The sequence below is a fragment of the Scophthalmus maximus genome, chromosome 2 (assembly GCF_022379125.1).
Source record: "Scophthalmus maximus strain ysfricsl-2021 chromosome 2, ASM2237912v1, whole genome shotgun sequence".
Classification (NCBI taxonomy): domain Eukaryota; kingdom Metazoa; phylum Chordata; class Actinopteri; order Pleuronectiformes; family Scophthalmidae; genus Scophthalmus; species Scophthalmus maximus.
In genome coordinates, this window is record NC_061516.1 from 9,259,030 (window position 1) to 9,277,891 (window position 18,862).

At 41.6% G+C, this 18,862-nt stretch overlaps 1 protein-coding gene across 2 annotated transcripts; it reads right to left on the reverse strand.

The window, feature by feature from the left end:
• Positions 1–212: 212 nt before the first annotated feature.
• Positions 213–8,294, reverse strand: slc37a4b (solute carrier family 37 member 4b). 2 transcript variants are annotated; one of them, XM_035626129.2, is made up of 11 exons: positions 8,139–8,294; positions 6,487–6,732; positions 6,260–6,446; positions 5,494–5,726; positions 3,525–3,771; positions 2,379–2,531; positions 2,207–2,292; positions 2,000–2,113; positions 1,848–1,913; positions 1,621–1,759; positions 213–1,389 (listed from the first exon to the last, which is right to left on the reverse strand). In XM_035626129.2, exons 3-11 carry the CDS (start codon positions 6,405–6,407, stop codon positions 1,223–1,225), a joined length of 1,353 nt encoding a protein of 450 aa, XP_035482022.1. In that variant the 5' UTR covers positions 6,408–6,446; positions 6,487–6,732; positions 8,139–8,294; the 3' UTR covers positions 213–1,222. The 2 variants fall into 2 exon arrangements, with proteins under 2 accessions (XP_035482022.1, XP_035482021.1); XM_035626128.2 differs by lacking the exon at positions 8,139–8,294 and adding an exon at positions 7,987–8,116 and having other exon boundaries at positions 6,260–6,732.
• Positions 8,295–18,862: the final 10,568 nt, after the last annotated feature.

The window sequence follows — 18,862 nt, forward strand, 5'->3', positions numbered from 1 at the left end:
TGACTTGCCTCGTAAGTATTCAATTTAAGCCTCAAGGGTATATTATGCATAGAACAGGAACTAGATGTTTTCACTTCTATTGGAAATACATGACAAATCGATTTATTCATAGCCAGTGTGGATAATTACAACAAGCTAAAACTGCTCCTATGATTGACAAGATAATAAGCAAACCTGTCACTCCAAGTGTGATAGAGAGGGCACACACAATCTTTCCTGCTCATGGAGGGTTTAATATCTGCAGTGTACATTTTTTTGGCATCTTCAGAGTTTACAGATAAATTCAACCATGAAAACTTCACATTTATGAGATTTCCTAACCTTTTCAAGTCCATTATTGGTTCCAGTAAAATATAGAATTGCCAGAATGGCACTGATTGTAGACCAATTATTATGAGCACTAACATGACACAAATTTGAGAGAAAGTCAGTATTAATCAAGAGTTGTAACTGCAGTACACAACTACAATGGCAGTGACAAAACAACTGTAGCAAAGGTCTGATGTAATATATAGCGATCCTTACAAACACGTCAGATCACAAAAGGTGACATGGCCTAAGAATACTGCATCCAACGGTTATTCTGTATCATTTAGCACAGGACTGGGTATAAAAAAATAACACATTCTCCAGTTATTGCATTTAAGTGAAACTATTACATTTGTACAAATACTTGAGGTATTAGTAAAATGATCGAGGACCATGATGATCACATGTGCTACATTTGTGCAAAAACTGACAAAGAGAAGTCTATATTATACAGAGCCATCAGTAAACATTCAGTTAGTTGAACATAACGGACCCCCACTGAAGGCAGGGTGTGCAGTGAGAAGCACACATTCGCTTTATCTCAACTAAATCCACCCAGACCTTTAGAAACATGTCGTCTTTAGCACACAGCTGTCATAACGCTACTTTGAATTATCTCTTCATGAAAACTGCTCCTAGTATCACTTGGAAGCACTTAAATTTAAGTGTGACAAACAATTATGATCTGCTGCATCTTTGTATGACAAAAATTGCCTGATTGTGAATTTAAATGTGATTTGACGACCTCCACCCTGAGTATCTATATCAACTCAATCAGTCATGATAAAGAGTCAAAAAGTAGTCTTTGTTTGAAGGCGGTTTAGATTGGTCAGATTGGAGCTGTAGTAATGTGCAGTGCAAAAACAGTGTCTACGCAAGGACATTAAGAGCTGGCTCATTTCAGGTAGAAACATCAGTCCATTTTCTCTGCGATACGTCCCATTTTTGTGCGCATGTTGCGTAAAAGGAAGAACCCGATGGTTGCGATGGCCATTGTCACCTCAGCAACCCAGAAAGCCATGTCCCAGCTGTGTTGTTTGGCAACAGTGCTGAAGGGAAGCCCGGCCATGAAAGCCCCCACTGTAAGGAAAAAAAATGGATTACAGTCAATAGTGGAACATCCAAGTGAAGATACCATGTGGTTCATAAACACATGGATGTCCTATGCCATGTCCTTTGAGGAAAATGCACTCAACATTGATGTTGGGCCTCAAGGTCATAGGGTGTTTTGGTGAGAAAATATGTCTTTATGTTTGTTAAGCACGAACAGGGTACCTTTAAGTATTATGTTCATGTGAACCTGCAGCTTACCGTTAGCCATCAGGGCTACAACAGCATGAGAGGTTCCACAGAAATTTGAAGGAGCACTTTCACTGGCTATCACCCCAAACAAGGCAATTGGTCCGTAAGAAGAAAATCCAAACACAGCACCGAGGAAGAGGATCCAGATCTGAGAATGATGAAAAGAATAATGTTAACAACGGCGTTGTGGAAAGCTTTCTCCGTTGACCCAATGAATTTCAGAATTTTGAGCATACCTCTTTTTCTGACACACCGATGAGGACGGACACAGGATGAATGACTTGGACCCAAAGAGGAGCCTCCTGAGGAAAGATAATAAACTCTTGTAATCATGAACATTTTTCAAATATCTTACACAATGACTGCAGGGAATATGATGGTGAATTACCTCTGGGATTTCAGGTGTGACGGTGACTCTGAAGAGGTACATTGACACATACATACCAGCCATCATGAAAATAAGAAGGCCATGTCTGGGGTTGCCGTGGGTGCCCAAGCCTCGCTGGAGAAAGTTAAAAGGGGGAAACATTTATAACACTGTAAATGAATGGATAAATTAATCGATAATCTCAATTGATCTGTGTCTGATACTCACCCGGGCTACTGCTCTGTCTGAGAGAAAGCCTGCTGCGAGGCTGCCCACGAATCCTCCTACCTCCAAGGCACTCATGTAGGTGCTGCCTGTTAAGCACCACGGCTGATGTCAGTACCCTTAACCGGTCAGATTAAAGGAAAACAAATGAGAAGCAAACCAATCAGAAGCTTACCCATCAGAGCGGTCTGGCCTTTCTCCTGCATGAGGAACAGCTGTCCCCAGTCAGTGGCAGCCGTCTTGACCCCGAACACCACCAAGTAGCCCAGAGACAACACCCACAGGAAAGGAGAGAGGAGGAATTCACTCAGGGTGCTCTCACTGTTGCCTGTTAGGGGAGTACAGACACAAGGTGTACATTTAAGAAATTGTAAATATGACTTTTCTTCCAGTCTGCAGTTGTTGAACATGCTTACAGACTGGCAGATCACAATATGCGTGTTTGATGAGCGGCTGATGCATGAAAGCACAGAGATTTAACCAAACTTGAGCTCCAGCAGGTTCAGCAATGAAATTAAGAAATATCTCACACTAGTGGGACAAAATTATCATTTTTGATGCTGTCGTCTCTGTCCCACTAACCACACTTGCTATCTAAATTCCAAGAGCCACAACCAGAACATGCGTCTTCTCATGTCAGATCAAGAATCCAAAAGTCAAAGAAATTCAATTGACTAACCTATAATACAGAGAGAAGCAGCAAATACTCCCATTTGAGAAGATGGAACCAGAGAAATGTCTGGCATTTTTGCTTTCGACATTTTCTGCTAATTATCAAATTTCTAGACTTAAGAGTTTAGCTTTCATTGACTAACATTTGCTTTTATCAACACTTTAAAAACGGTTAGGGTAAAATCACTAGACAGAAACCATTCAAATATAATGATGGTGTGTGTCTCTAATGTACAGTGGTACAACCTGCTTCTGATATAATTGTGTCATTGATTGGCCTATACCTCTCAGCTCTGAGGTGTTTTTGTTCAATCATCTGACTGTAGATTTAATGTTGTAGATTTGATCATACGCATGTGTAAGAGTGAATAAATGAAAACCAACACAGTATCTGGCCTGGTTTGAGCCACATATGACCAATACATCAGGTCAGGATGATCTGATAAACTCCCACACACTTCAACAATTACTTGGGCACTGTTAGTCAATACTGCAAGTGAGTGTATTCGAACAGTGCCAATGATGGGATGCTGTAACCTAAAGGGAGCTTACATGGCATTAAGTGACAAACATGTTTTGAGGTAACCGTCTTCAGCTACACAGGACGTGGCTACTCTACATGCATTAATTCTTGGTTTTCTTTGCTCACCTCCCTTCGCCCCCTTCTTGGCCACGGCCTCGATGCTGGGCAGGCCCACGTCCTTTGGCTCATTCTTTATGAACACCACACAAACAAACGAGAAGGCGGCACAGAAAATGCCTGACATGGTCAGGATGGTCCTCCAATCATAGTACTGCAGGAGCACCGTGGCCAGGATTGGACCAAGACTACCGGCCAAGTTCATACTGCAAGACAGCACTGACCACCATGTTCCAAACTGGGAGGGCTCAAACCACTGATGGAAAAAAGATGAACAGGAGAGAAAAATATAATCAATATCCCACAATGCTGCTGAGTCAAAGAAAGCAGACTTATTTCTAGAGCTGCAACAGTTAATCGATTAGTAATCGACTACTTAATTAATCGACAGATTAATCATATGACAATTATGACAATAATCGTTAGTTGCAGCCCTACTTATTTCCCCTTCATTTGCATGTTTACAACTATAATGTGTCGGTGGCGTTGATTATTTTTCATATCTAACCTGAAGGCTAATTCTGGTTTGCAAAATGTATTTTTGATTAATAATCGTAGGGAAAAATTCCAAAAACATGACAAAACTGTAACCTGATTATCAAGAGATTATCATCAAATCTCCAGCATTTATAGTATTTTCTTTTCCTTAACTACTCTCTGCAAAATGGCCTCAGAACCACCTGTCATGTACACAGCTGAAGGCGGCCATAAACATTCCTCTCACAGGACAACCAACAGAGCTACAAAGTAAAGTTTGAAGAGCCTGAGGCACTCGAGAGGGAAATATGTCTACAAAGCCTTTAATATAACTTGGCTATGCAATAATTGTTACAATTAAAAACAAGCCTACAAGTTACAGCCACAGAGCAGCCAATAACTTGAGAACCCACTGGGCAAACACTAAAGACAGCCGCACAGGCTAATCGAACACTGCGTGGATCCACATTGAGTAGATGTAAACTCTACAGTGCAACAGGAGCTGCAGAAAACTGCTTAAGGATCAGAGATTAAAGGGGTTTCCTCTTCCTGAAAGAAAAACACCTTTGGTTAAGTGTTTTTTCTTTTGGAAAGATCTCCTGAGGATCTACTAAAAATACATTCTCCTGTAATCTGATCCCCTACCACACAGTGACACATGCCAAAGCCTATTTATTCCCCACCTTTTGAACACTACTACTTTGAGGGCAGCTTCTTGAGAGCCACAAGGTGCCGTATGGCAGAATGCATCAGGCTTTGCTCAAAGAGTTTATAGTTTTAAAGTCCTGCCTGTAATGCATTAAATCCACTGGAGTGAGAGCCTAACAAATGCTAGAATTTAATTTCTTTCTTATAAAGAATTGAGGTTTTAATAAAAGCAATTCCAAAATCTATTAGTGGCTCTCATAGCTGACATCTTTTCTAACCAGACAGTGCTGCCTGACAGCACAGACCTGCAAACAACCTCCACCTTCAAACAGACAGTTCCACTCTATGTGAATGCACACAACATGTCTGGCAGCAGGCGGCTCCAACGCTTGGGTTACACCCTAAATGGTCTCTGAATGGAACAGCTGATTTGCGGAGTGATACGCTGCGGCTCTGAACCGCCACGAGTTAGCGTGGAAATAGATGGCAGAAGTACGCTTGAAAAAAAAAGAAGCAAAAATAAACAGCTGTCTGGCGGCAAACTAAAGCAGTGAAAAAATTCATTGTTAAGCGTACAATTGAATAGTTTCTTTTTTTTTAGGTAAGCATTTAAAAATGTGGCGAAAAAGATGCTTTTAGGAGGTCCCCTCTGCAACAGTAGGACTCTGACTTTCGCTACATCCACTTCTCCTCCAAACTCCATAAAATTACATCACAAGTAATAAGTAACTCATACAACCCCACTTAAAAAATCAGTGAATTATCCCTTAAAGAGTGGGACTCCCCCCTGAACATGAATTACAGTTATATCAGGAAACCGTGTTGCATCAGGTGGTGGACAGGACGGTAATACCTTGCGCAGCACTTTCCCACACGGGGGCCAGCCACAGCCCTGTCCCAGGCCGTTGATGAACCAGAGCAAGGAGAACATGGACACGGTGGAAGACCAGGAGAAGGCGACGTTGATGCCCCCCACCAAGAAGAGGCCGATGGAGAAAAGCCAGCGGGCGCTGATCTGATCCGACAGCACGCCGCTGATAAACTTACTGATGGCGTAAGCCATGGTCTGGCTGCTCGTGATCAAACCTGCAGACACATCGTGAGGGCTGCTGTTAAGGCAATGGTTCAGAGAGAGACCATTTAAAATCAGTCCAGTCTTCAGTAGTATTCTCAGCTGCTTAGCAGTGGATTCCATCCAATACCCTCAACTGTTCAATATTCCTCCTGAGCTGTTAACCAAGTGTTATTACTCACTATTCATTACTGTCAAGGGACGTGTTGAGAGAACCCTTCCCATTGCAAAGAGCTTTATTAGACATTGATATACTTCATATGCAGTGAGAAGGTTGAGGGTGAAGGGCGGCGAGGGTGCAGCTGAAGAATTCAGCATTTCAATGAAAAATACAGTTTATGCTTGAAATTATTGTATGCAGTGTCACCTGTGTCCAGTGGTTTACACCGTGCCAAAAATAATGTTGTTACCTTTTCAGGGTGTATGTGTTGCAAGCTAAGTAACCCGGATTTAGACGCTACTGCACAATGTTTTTTGTCAAAGGATAGCCTCCTTAAAAGACCTAAGTGTTGCTCAGGGAAATGCACAATGAATGCTGCCTCCTTACCCAGGTCATCTTTGTCCAGTTCAATCTCCTCCATCACAGAGGGCATGACGAAGGAGAAGGTCTTCCTGTTGAAGAAGTACAGCGAGTAGCCGATGAACATGCACAAGAAGATGACTACGCGATAGTAGCCGTAGCCCGTGGCCCCCATGATTGCACTTGATCCGACAAACACTAACACGCGAAACTTTCCAGATGACGGGGACGGGGACGGGGGGGGGAAGACAGTTATGTCCTCAGACTCCCTTCTTCAGCTGGGTCTTGTATTCGGGTCCTCCGGCCTCTAGGTTATAAGCAATCAAGCCGAGTGGAGTGCTGGTATCAGCAGCCAATCAAATAGTTGTTTGCACAGGGACAATACTGTAACACGGTGTAGCATGAGGAGACTGCAGTCTTCTTGCAGGCTGGTTGCTCCGTCTATCGGTGAGGCTGCTGCATGAAGAGGCGAGGACAAGGGAAGGAGAATTTACACCAGCCTGAAAGTGAAAAACAACATAACATAAGAGGCGTTTAGACAGAAGCAGACACACCTGGGGCCTGTTCTACGAAGCAAGTTGAACATATAGTGAAATGTTAATATAATCAAACAACTAAAATAAAAAAAACACTTACACCTGTGAAAAAGATCTGACCCGAGATCCTATAATTATGGACGTTATCTTACATTAAGCACATTAAGCCTTGTCCTTATTCTATTGGGAAAATGCTTAATGTAAGATAACGTCCATAATAATAGGATTTCGGTTCAGATTTTTTTCACAGGTGTAAGTGTTTATGACAAAGCATATCTCAGAGAAATGTGATTATTGATCGCTGCTTTAGCACATTCAGTGACGTTAAGCCCTTTCACGTTAAACGTTGAAGTGACGTTCATGTGTTTCATTTTATTCAAATTAAGCTCTAATATTAATGTGACCATGTATTTATTTAGTGTGATAATCTTTCCCTCTGTTTATTAGAAGCTCAGAGTGGACACATGAAGAGTCTGGAACAGCAACACGATTCCACTCATTCATTAATATCTGCTGCGCTTTATTATTTGTCCCGAGCAGGTTAGCCGTTCAGCATAAGCAACCATGGTGATTTGTGCCGATAAGCAGAGAACCGGCTTCATAGGAAGGAAAACCCAGAGTTAGAGCCGAAGTTATCTCGATGACCGCAAATCCTGCGTCGCAGTACAGGCCCCAGATCATTCTAGATATGCACCAAGTTTAGATGGGTTAAAAGGTCATTCTACAATGCCACATTCGGCCCATCACAACCCTTTTCTACACTGACTCCAATCCGTACGGCTTAACAGGTGGAAACGAGTCTATATCGCCCGAGTACGAGGAAAGTGCGCGGAAGTCCTTAGTGGCCTTGGCTGAGATAGAGATGTCTCTGCATGGTGCTGGTTGTGATGTTATGGATAAAGTCACATCCTGCCTGCAGCTCAGCCTCCCCTGTCACTTCTGTCACGCAAAGGTCAAAGGTGCCTGTGGGACCGGCCTGCTGCCGTCTCCAGTCAGCAACCCTGAGAAGATCGGGTGTCCCGAAGTTTGTCCTCGCCCGTGCTCGTCAATTGTTCTGCAAACTGCATTTTTCCATAAAGCCAGGAATATTTAGGCCCGTGTTGGGGTTAGCTCTGGCACTACAGTGATGTGTGTGTGTGTGTGTGTGTGTGTGTGTGTGTGTCACAACCCTGCTCAGTGGACAACGCGTCCTCTCAGACACACCCGCTCGGAACTCACTCTCCTCTGCGGGACCTGTTAGCGAACGGGGCGCTCCGTGTCCCGGCGCGTGTCCCGCGGGCCCCACATTTCACCACGCGCCGTCGGCGGCGGCTCACGGCGGCGCCGGAGCCGCGTCGCCGAACGAGGAAATGGCCGGAAAAGCTGGTTACCTGTCGTCCGCGAGCCGCCCGCTGATCCCGTCCACACGGAAGGACGAGGCGCGTCCACGAGGCTGCGCTGCGGCCCCTTTAAGCGCGTCACCGTGGTCCGGGACACATTGAGCCACCGTGGCGAAAAAGGAAAGGGAAGGAAACACACACACACACACTCACACACACACACACACACTCACACACACACACTCACTGCTGCAGGATATAGTTTCGAGTGCTGCATTACCACCAGTGCGTGAATGTTTCTACCATCAGTGTTTGGTTACACGGTGCTATTCCGGTCGGTTTCTAACGCCGCCAAACTGTCTGTAAACATCTGCGATTTTAAAAATTCGTAGCGCCCTAACAACTGACGACAATCAATGTCCACGCGTTGTTGTTGTTCAGGAGTCATCTGGGCCTTCGAGTTTATTTCGCCATTACCTACGCGCTGAAATCTCGACATCTTCTATAATTATCTCACACTGCTCACTGGCGCCCCCTTCTGTCGTTTCAATCGAATTAACTTGGGATAAGATAAGATAATAATAATAATAATAATAATAATATAATAATAATAATAAGATATACCTTTATTCGTCCCACAATGGGGGAATTTGGTCGTTACAGCAGCACAGTGGACAGAATATAGAAGAAATAGCAGAATATAAAGACATTTACAGGGATTTTTAAAAAAAAGCAGTATGTATGCACAAAATATAACAAAATATGAAAATATAAATAATATGTACAGAGCAGTACCAATAGTTGCACATGGAGAATGAATATAAACATTGCACAGTTGGTTATTGCACAGTGGTTGAGTCCTGTGTGTGTGTGTGTGTGTGTGTGTGTGTGTGTGTGTGTGTTCTATTGGGAGCAGTGCTGGTTGTACAGTCTCACAGCAGCTCAACAAGGTGTGCACGTGTCGTGTATCTCGACACACTTTCTGCTCACAGCAGGCATTTGGCAGCGAGGAACGACTGGATACACTAAAGAACTCCAACCATTAAAAAACAACCGTTCATGTGTTAGTTCCCGGTATTGTATTTGCTGGATACCGGATGAAACGTAGTCATGGTTCACTAAATGTTTCACCAGTGTGAAACAGTGTTGGCAGCAAAAGAAAATCCAGAGAACTGTTGGAAGCTCCACAGTTAAAGGAATAGATATTTTGGGAAAGACACACATTTGTTCTCTAGCCAGAATTCATATGAGCTTTATATTTCACAATGTCATGTTTGTTAAATATGAAGCTGCAGTCAAGAGATAGATAAAGCATTAATAATACTGTAGCTGACTGGGAGCAGTAACACAACTTGTCATTTTTACACTTTTTTAAAAATAAAAAATAAATCGGCTTTTTCGTTTTATTTATCATCACTATCTTTCCCACTCGTCAAATGAAACTCATACATATGTGTGTTTGTGTAAATAATAACTTCCATCAACTATTTGAACAAGCCAAGAACTGACAATCTCTCTAATACATAATGTAAACATGATCCCAAAAATCAAAAACGTTGGGAAACCCCTGACTTCTGGGAATGTTTTTTTCTTAGCAGACCTTTTGGCATGTCATTCATGCTTGTCTCGGTGTCACGAGGTCATGTCTTACTGGTACACAGAGCCATGGGTAATGTTATAACATTATAGTGTAACACCCACAGTGACAGTCAAAATGTCTGATGTGAAAAAGACCTATTGAAGTTCTCACTAGTTCTCTAGTTTTTTTCTTGTGTTACTCTCTTCAGTGATAGCTGATATCTGTGGCTTATTTTGTCTTTTGTGATGATGATGATGATGATGATGATGATGTAATCCCCCCCCCCCTCCCATGTGTTGTTGATTTCAAATAATTCCCACAAAAATGTTATGTCTTATGACTGGCACCAGAGAGCAGGTTGATCTCGTCTTTGTATAAACTCTGGTGACAATGCTGATCATGGCTGTTTTCACCTTCTTTTTACCGTTTCCTTCACATTCATTTATGGTCAAAGTCACTACTTGCCAACAGATGGCGCTAGTGATTACGGATCTGCCTCAGCATTTTCAGGAGAGAGATCAAATTAACAAATCATATGAGTTTCCATCTCTCTGGTGTCATGGCTTGTCGGTTTTGAGTGTGTGTGTGTGTGTGTGTGTGTGTGTGTATGTGTGTGTGTGTGTATGTGTGTGTGTGTGTGTGCGTGTGTGTAATTGGACAGCTGTTCCAGGGGCATTCAATTCTGTGGTCACCGCAGGATATGAATGACATTTTATCGAACCAATAGAAGAAAAGCTGAGAAAAAAAAGAAGAAGCACATATGCAGAAATTACTTGCAAACCATTGTCATATATTTTTGATTGATAATTGAAAGTCTTCCCATTTCATTTTGCATGGTTCTCAGTTCCACACAAACAGATAAATCTAAGCCCAGACACTTAACCCTAAATTGACTCATGGCGCTTCCGACAGTGTATGAATGAGTGTGAATGTGACAGAAAAAGTTCAGTAAATAGCAGTGCTGTATGAATGGGTGTGAAAGGGTGAATGTGACTTCTGCTGTAAAGCACTTTGTGGTGGGAACAGATGTTTTAAGCTACATTGCCCAATGTCAGATTTCGTGCACTGCTGACATAAAACATCAGCAGCAACATTTAGACTTTTCTAAAATGAAACGCTGTAAAATCACTTTTCACTTGTCTCTCTACTCTGGAACCTGCTCAGTGGAAGTATTAATTATTAGTGAGAGACAGTCTGCACAATCCAGAGAGAGGGACTTTACTGCACTGCATCAAAAAACAAAACAAGGTTCTCCTACAGAATTTTTCTATTTATATGCTGCTCATAGGGGAGGCAACCATGTTCAAACACAAGGGCATTGAATCAACACATACCATAACCTGCTTTTAGATCATTTAGGAGAATGTCTTGTAATTGTTGTGTGGATAAATTAAAGATTAGTTTATTCTGGTTTATTCGCAAATGACGCGCGTGTGTGTGTGTGTGTGTGTGTGTGACCGACTGACTGACTGACTAACTACTGTATGTATCTAAACTCTCTCTTCCACAGATGCAGATAGCAGATCAGCAGAAGAAGAGAAATACCGGACTGGGACCATTGCACGTGTCACAGCAGAGCCACAGAAGGTGAAAAGACCCAGTTTTGTTGAGTTGACTCTTACCACCAGTAACTCCAGTCTCACTGCAGGAGAGACAGGCCACAGAACAGGAACTAGCTCCACATCCCAATTAATGCATCAAACTCAGCCCCTGCTGCTGGAGACTTGGCAGAGCCATTACAACTCCCACACTCTCGCCTTCCCATGTCTGCCTGTTTAAGATGAGGAACTGCTCCCTGCGGTTGCACAGATTTCCTGCAGATCCAATTTCACCTGGGTGCACCATGGTGTCAGTCATGCTGTCAAGAAAATGTCATTTACCCTCACCCCTTTTTTTTGTTCCTATGCACCGGCTACATCAGTGCCAGTCCGTTCCTCCCATTCTCAACATCACAAGAATGCCTTAAGGGAATTTTCTCAGACTTTCTTTAAAAAGTTCTTTGAGTTAATCATGACAACATTTCACACAGATGTGTAATAGGATAAATGATGAAATTCTATAACCAAAAGGTCAAAGGTCAACTTCGCTGTGACATCACAATGTACTGCCAAAGAAAATGTCTTGCATTGTTCGACGCAGTAGCTCAGGAACAGAGAGTTCTACATTTGGTCCGATACTGAATTGTTAACAGTAATGTTGGGTGCCCAGCTTTAAACTGTGGTGATTGTATAGATCTGCTGCTGCTGGGTTGAAGAGGTGTGTTATAAGCACCGTGTTTTAGAATTTGTGGTTTCTTGCAGCAACCTCCATATTTGAACCATCACCTCCAGTCATGGCTATAAGTTTGTGTTCTATCAGAATCCGCTCTACTGGCCAATTGGACTGATCTTTTGTTTCTCTCAAAGACCTTACACACTAACACAGACAAAAGGCAGTTTTAGTCTGGACGAGAAGAAACAGACATTGAGAGATGATGACGCAGTGACCCACATTCACTTCCTGATTGGGTTTTATCAGTCACAACTCAACTACTAGCGGTGAATACAAAGTGCCCGTCTACACTAATAACGTAGCCCTGGAGTTGAAATTCTAACAAGTGGCAAGCAGCGTTTCCAAAGCTCTCATTTTTAGGGGCTTGTAGACATTTTAAAAGTTAATGTAGTAGTGTGGATGTAGCCTAACACCGATGAAAATCAAATCTCAGATTTCGGAGGAGAAGAGATACGGGACACAAAGAGGTGACTGAGTGAAGGTGATGATGACGCGAGAGGAAGGGCATGTAAGATATTTCTTGCCCCCATTTTCTTGTTTTTGAAAGCCATGTTTCTGCAGGGCTCAGGACAGGATAAGCATTGTTTCTCTGTCCTGCTTTACATAAACAAAAACTGACTGACCTGATCACATTCAAACAATGTAGGTATGTTCTTTGGTAACAGTGGAACCTAAATGCTCAATATAATGGCAACATTTAAACTGATTCTCATACATTAGTGCTTGACAGAATATTAATGCTACTGCTCACTGACATACTTTTAAAGCTGTTATTATACGTTTCCCCTCCAAATATCTTGAACTATACATATGTAGATCAGGGAAATATTTTTTTTTCTGGCAAGGGGGGTTTACACCTGAACCCCTTCAGCTTCTGGACCTCACTATTTCTGAAAGACAGAACATTCAGTTTAATCGTGTTTGTGATAAATGTGAAGTTAATGAAACCCAATTTGAAATTAAAAATACGGTTCACAGAAAAATAAGTGAAAATGCAAATTTCACTCTCCCATATTCACAGTGTTGGGTGTGCGTGGGAATAAGCGTTTACCTGTTTTATTGAAGATTCATTGCAAAAAAATCAAAAACAATTTCTCTGTGTCTATAAAATATTTACAGTAAAGCCTCTCTCCTCCACATCAAAGGCAGGTGGACACACTAGGCGACCTCTGCATGAGGTTTATCTGTCACTCCTCTGCATCACCTAAAGCTATGGGACAGAGACCAATGGGAGCTAAGGAAGACAGATTACATGTGATGTGGCAAAAAAAATAAATACACAAGATGGAAATTTAATAAAAATGTAAATTTCTCTCAAGAGTTACAAGTTGTAATGTTTGGATAATTGGCTGGTATAAGCACAATGATCGGCTGACGGGATTGTTTACTGAGGCAGCACGTCACAGCATTAATAAAACACTGGTGTGTTGGTTGTGAACACGTAATTTCATACCTACAGAGGCACTGATTACATGACGATGGACGGCCATATCAGTGCAGCACTTATTTGTAATACTGTAATAAGTGTGGCTGTACATTGAGGGAAATACACTGAATAGTCCTGTCGCTTGTCATCAAAGACAGTAGAGATGTCTATAAAGGACTTCTCTATATGCAAAGTGTAATGATAAACAGGAAACAGCACAATTATGATCAGATCACAATTGTTGGATAGTTGCACCCTTATAAATTAGTCTTCCATTGTGTAATCATGCAGACATATTACACGCTAGGAAAAGAGTTATGTAAATTTCAACAGAATAAATTATTGAGAAAAAGACAAGAAAGTGAGAGTGAACCATAGAATGGAATAGTAATGCTCAGGAGAGTGGATTTGGATGCTCAAGCTTTCTTCTAAAGTCTATTTTTCTCAAGACACATTCAGACTTTTTCGCACGCTCACAAAGCACAATTCATAATCATCTCTCTACGCTGTAGTTAACTATTTAACAAACAATGAATCCCTGTGAAATCAAGGTGAAATTAGCTTGTTTCTTGTTTCAGTTTAATAATCATACAGCTCTGAATCAGTGTGTGCACTGAGAAATTATATTGTCACATAATTACCATGCAAAGTCAGAGTCTATCCCCATTACACTGCCAGACAGCCTCTCTGTCTGGCTAGTCATCTGTACCCTGCAAGTATACACGCATGTATTACATGCGTGTATACAGATGTGCACTTACTGTATAAAGTGCACACTTCCCATTAATGCTGCCACAAGTAGGAACAGGTTAATATGCTGCCACTATTAAATTCCACCTTTTGCAGCATCTTCTCAATGGCTAGAAAACAGCTTTCTGTGGAACATCTGAAACCTCAGGCATGATTTATTCTCATGATTCAAGGACTTGGATGAGTTTTCTTGACAGTGAGGTAGTATCACCGTCAGGTAGGAATGAGTCCCACAGACCTGTTGCCTAACCATACTGTGTTGCAGGATGGGTATTCATGTTTCCATAGAGCCCGGGGCTGTAACGTAATTTGTCATGTGGGCATGGCTGACAGTCAGATGGAGGAGAATGAATCACATATGTGAGACTTGCGAATAATCTATTGCCCCAGAAACCTAGATATATGAGCTTTGTTTTACCTGAATGACAGCAGCTCAGAGCCTCACCTAAGGAGTGTTCTACACAACCTTTCAGAGGTCTTCATTTAAATACTGAACAGAATATTAAAAATGAACAGCTGTATCATGAATATAAATGAGTGTAGAATTTACAGATGATGCAGAAGAAATTGGCTTTGATGCTGTTCAGACCAGAACCTGTTCATCAATGCTGTCTATAGACATTTAGAAAATGATCACATAAGTACATAATCAAAATGCAATGTTGTCCCAATGTTGAAATAAACCAAGCCTTATTCTTGACATTTTTAAAACAAAGTAATAATTCAAGCATTTTTAAAAATGTCTTTCCGTCACCTCTTGTGATGGCGTGGGTGGGGGGTTGGGGGATGTGTCATACCTGTCCCACCTGCTGTATCCGTGTATTGTCAAGCTGGTGATGTGAGTTCTGTAAGCTTTTTCTGGATCTTCTAACTAATTTGACTGATTAAACTAGTTTGAAGTCAGTGTCAGAACCGTTGCCGTCAATGTCAAGCTTTAGTCAGAAGCCATACCGGGACAACTGAGGTTGTTTATGTTAGGGATATATTTTACTCATATTAAACGAAACTTGGAGCCAAAATGAAAAAGATGATAAGATGATCGTTATAACACAAGCACTCACGACAATTTTGTTTTTGTATTGAATGATATATATATACTGATAAGTCAAGGGATGAAATGACAGAACAGTGAAAGATGTGACAATATCAATAGTGTCCTGAAAGGCCATTAAAAGATGCAGTAGGAGGAAAATATCAGGTTGACTTTCCATGCTGTTTTCATCTTTGATAGCACAGCCATTTATGAAACAGCAAGGGCTGTTTCTCAACAGCTGATTTCCAATCATACCTTCAAGCTAATTTTCAACTTCTTCCCGTCAAATTGCTGCAGCTTTTTGGCATAGGCTGCATCATTTTAAAATGAAATGCATACTACTATCCCTTATCGTGATGCTGTTCATTCAGACAAATATAGCAAATCTAATGTGTATGGTGTTTTATTGAAATGCAATGTGATAAGAATTACATGTGCGCACATGTTATTATGAAGGCCAGAAAAATAAATCTATTACCTGTCCCTAGCTCCTTATTGAAGGCCCCTGCAGCTGCGCACACTAACCTGGCTGATCTAATATACTCTATGTGCTGCATGTGTGTAGTAGTTGTGTGAGCTGTCTAAACATAATGATCATGCCTGGCTTTTTCTTTTTCTCATCTTCATAAATTATCAAGGCATAGTGATTTATTGCAGGCTGCCGCAGTGGCACAAAGCGTGCTGCAGCAACCCCTTGAACAAATGCTCTTCACACAGATTAACATGCTGCAAAGTTACAGCAACTAAATGTGTGAGGCCATGACCCCACAGTGGAGATCGATCCGTTTTTTTTTTTCAATGCCTGTATAATGATGTAAATGGTCATAATTTAAAAAAAAATGTATCCTGTATCCACTGTGGGTGACTTGCAGCTCTGTAGTGGATCCTGAGACAGAGAGTGAAGTAGATCAAAGTAGCATGAAAGAAAATGTTGACTACGTGTAATGCAGTCACAGCTCAATTACAAGGGTTTCCTATGCATTGCTTTGCCAGCCTGTGTTGTGAGCAAGCATGTCAAGCCAGGCAGCAGTGTCAATTTAGACAGAGGAGGGGGTGGCACATGTAGAGCTGGAATGACTGTGGGGGTTTCTCTGGCGGTCTTAGTGAGGAGTAACGCTCAGTTAATTACTGCCATTATTTCTACAGTCTCCTCCACAGATAAAGGTCTTCTTGCTCAGGCTCCCATTATTAAAAACAAGGTTGTTTGTCTCCTTATGTTGTGGGAGGACGTGGAAATAAAAGCTGAGGGTGTGATTTAATGTGGTGCTTCTTCATTCTGGGCATGTGCATAACTTTACGCAGTTATGGGGTAGAGCCCGACCGATACTGAGGTCCGACGCGACAACAACTTTAGGGAGTACAAATGTTTCGATCGGCAGAGGCTGTTGGCTGATGGTCAGTTTGCAGTGATGATAATAGTTTTCGTTGTTTCTCTTCACCTGTCTCTCGGCAGGGACAATATGGAAATTAGTTTATTTGCTAAATTCAAGGATCCATTCATGTATTTTCATTTCAAATTAGCAGAATTGATCTTTTCGTACATTGTGTTCTGTAAAAAAACAAAAAAAATCTGTTCGTATGTGATGTCAAATACACACCGATATGATTTTTTGTTTTTTTAAGTTGGTACTTGTGAGTTGGCGACTGGGCACTTGCAGGGTTTGTATGTTTTTGTCCTTGAGATGCCATATGCAAGTGGTTTTAAGCACACGTGCAGAACTGTCAAACTGAGTGCTTCTTTGGAGAAAAAAAAGTGTATATGAAACTATGATGAAGACAATGAATGCTGCTCTTTTTCTCCTGTTGTCCCACAGTCCATCTCACATCGGGATAAGGCTCATATAAAAAGCCTACAGAGACAATATGAGGTGAAGTGAAAATGATACATTTAGGAGTGTGAAGGAGGTGTGAATTGCTTCCGTTTGGTGCGTTAGACTGATTCCCCTTAATGTCATGATATGCAAATATTCAGCAAATGTAACATGTAACATGCCAGTTTACAGGAAATGTCCTGTATAGCAATGTATAGTAACTATTCTATTTAATTTATTTATATTTGAATGCAATGTAATGCACAGTAGCATCTTCAAACATAGTCTCCGTGTATGTTTTACACAGCCTATTGACAGCTGGCGGTCTCTGTACGAGTGGCTTCACATAATGTAAGCTCCATTATTCTGAGCTGCTTAGAACAGTGTCATTCAACATGTTGAGATGGAATAACTGGACCAAATTAAAAAAGTCAGGGGAGGAATGTGGAGGACGGACGCAAGTTATGTCAGTTTTATATAGCTCAATCTGCTCTACAGTCTACTGTACCATATACATTATCTGTCGTTACACCTGGTCCCAAAAGGACAAACTACAAGAAACTGACACAGTCAGGGATAAAAGGAAGGATGCTCAGTAGGGAGAGCAGAGGAGGAGTACAGACAGACATGTAACAGATGTCTTGTTGCTCTTCCCCTGTCATCAAAATTCTGGAATGGACTGCAACTCTATTCTTCTCTTTGCAACTTGCACGGTCTTACTGTCCTTGACGTTTATCCCGCCTCATTTCAAGGACGACCAGAGGTGCATTCCTTTATACTGACTTCCTGTTTTAAGGTGCCATATTTCACACTCTTCATGCTTTATTTGAAGTTTCGATTTGTGGTTTGAAGAGCCGAAAATCACCACAGGTAATTTTACATCTCCCCTGCAACACTTCTCTCTGGAATTCTTGCAAGAGCTTTTCTTCTGATTGGCCGACTGATGTCTGAGTGACAAAAGGCCATGCCAGCCACAGGTCCACAGGGGATTGAATCCCTCTTCTGTATCATGGAGAATTCAAACGGTGATTCTAGTCAGTTCAGTTTTTTTTGTATAGCGCCAAATCACAACATACATTCTCTCAAGGCACTTGAGATAATAAGAAAGGTAAGTCTACCTTACAGTGGTGAGAGGCAAACAGACAGTCACATTCTGACTAAAAAGAAAAAAAACTATTTCCACAACTTTTCTTTCTACCCATGTAGCTGTTGGCTTTAGTTATTCATAAAGTAAAGATATCAAAAACAGGTCTGATGGTGGATCCAGGTGGGCTGTAGGCGCAGCTGAGGGCGGTGACAGTTCCATCAACAAAAAGTTACGGAATTCCTGAAAGCTAGTATTAATGCACAATGTATTTCCTCATGAATTATGAGTTTCTTTTCATAGTCTTTATACTGTACGTCACCTAGATATATAATGCAGACCTGCTTTACAATCAAAAAGACATGAAGATCTCACTTTGTACAAAATGGGTCCTTACAATTTTTCCTTATGGCACAGGAACAAATACATCCATTTGCTATTCAAGGTTCATAATCTTCTTTTATAAAATCACCTCTGATGTCGCAAACCTTTTGCTAACCCTAACCCTAACCCCCTAACCCTTGCGTCCATAGTTCAGATGTCTCTCAGTTATGTTAAAACCGTGTCTACTGCCGAGCACTGATACAATGTCTTGATATTTAAGGCCAATCTCAAAATAAAACTCCTCTCCCATGGGTGTGTGCACTCCGCTGTTGTGTCTGTGGAGATTCTCATTCATCACTGTCGTGGTTTTCCGCGAGGGTGTTGAATCGGGAGCAACTGGACTTGGTTGTAATTTCTTCATCCAAGAAGCTTATGCTGTGTGGCTTGATCCTTGAGGTGTTTTGACATGGAAGGGCAAAGACATGTAGTGCACACAC

Excerpts from the sequence above, each read along its gene's own strand:
- slc37a4b (XM_035626129.2), bottom strand. The coding sequence starts at position 6,407 with ATGGGGGCCACGGGCTACGGCTACTATCGCGTAGTCATCTTCTTGTGC. Across the intron at positions 2,114-2,206 it reads CAGACAGAGCAGTAGCCCGG|CGAGGCTTGGGCACCCACGG; the intron begins GTGAGTATCAGA and ends AACTTTCTCCAG. Across the intron at positions 1,914-1,999 it reads TCACACCTGAAATCCCAGAG|GAGGCTCCTCTTTGGGTCCA; the intron begins GTAATTCACCAT and ends ATCTTTCCTCAG.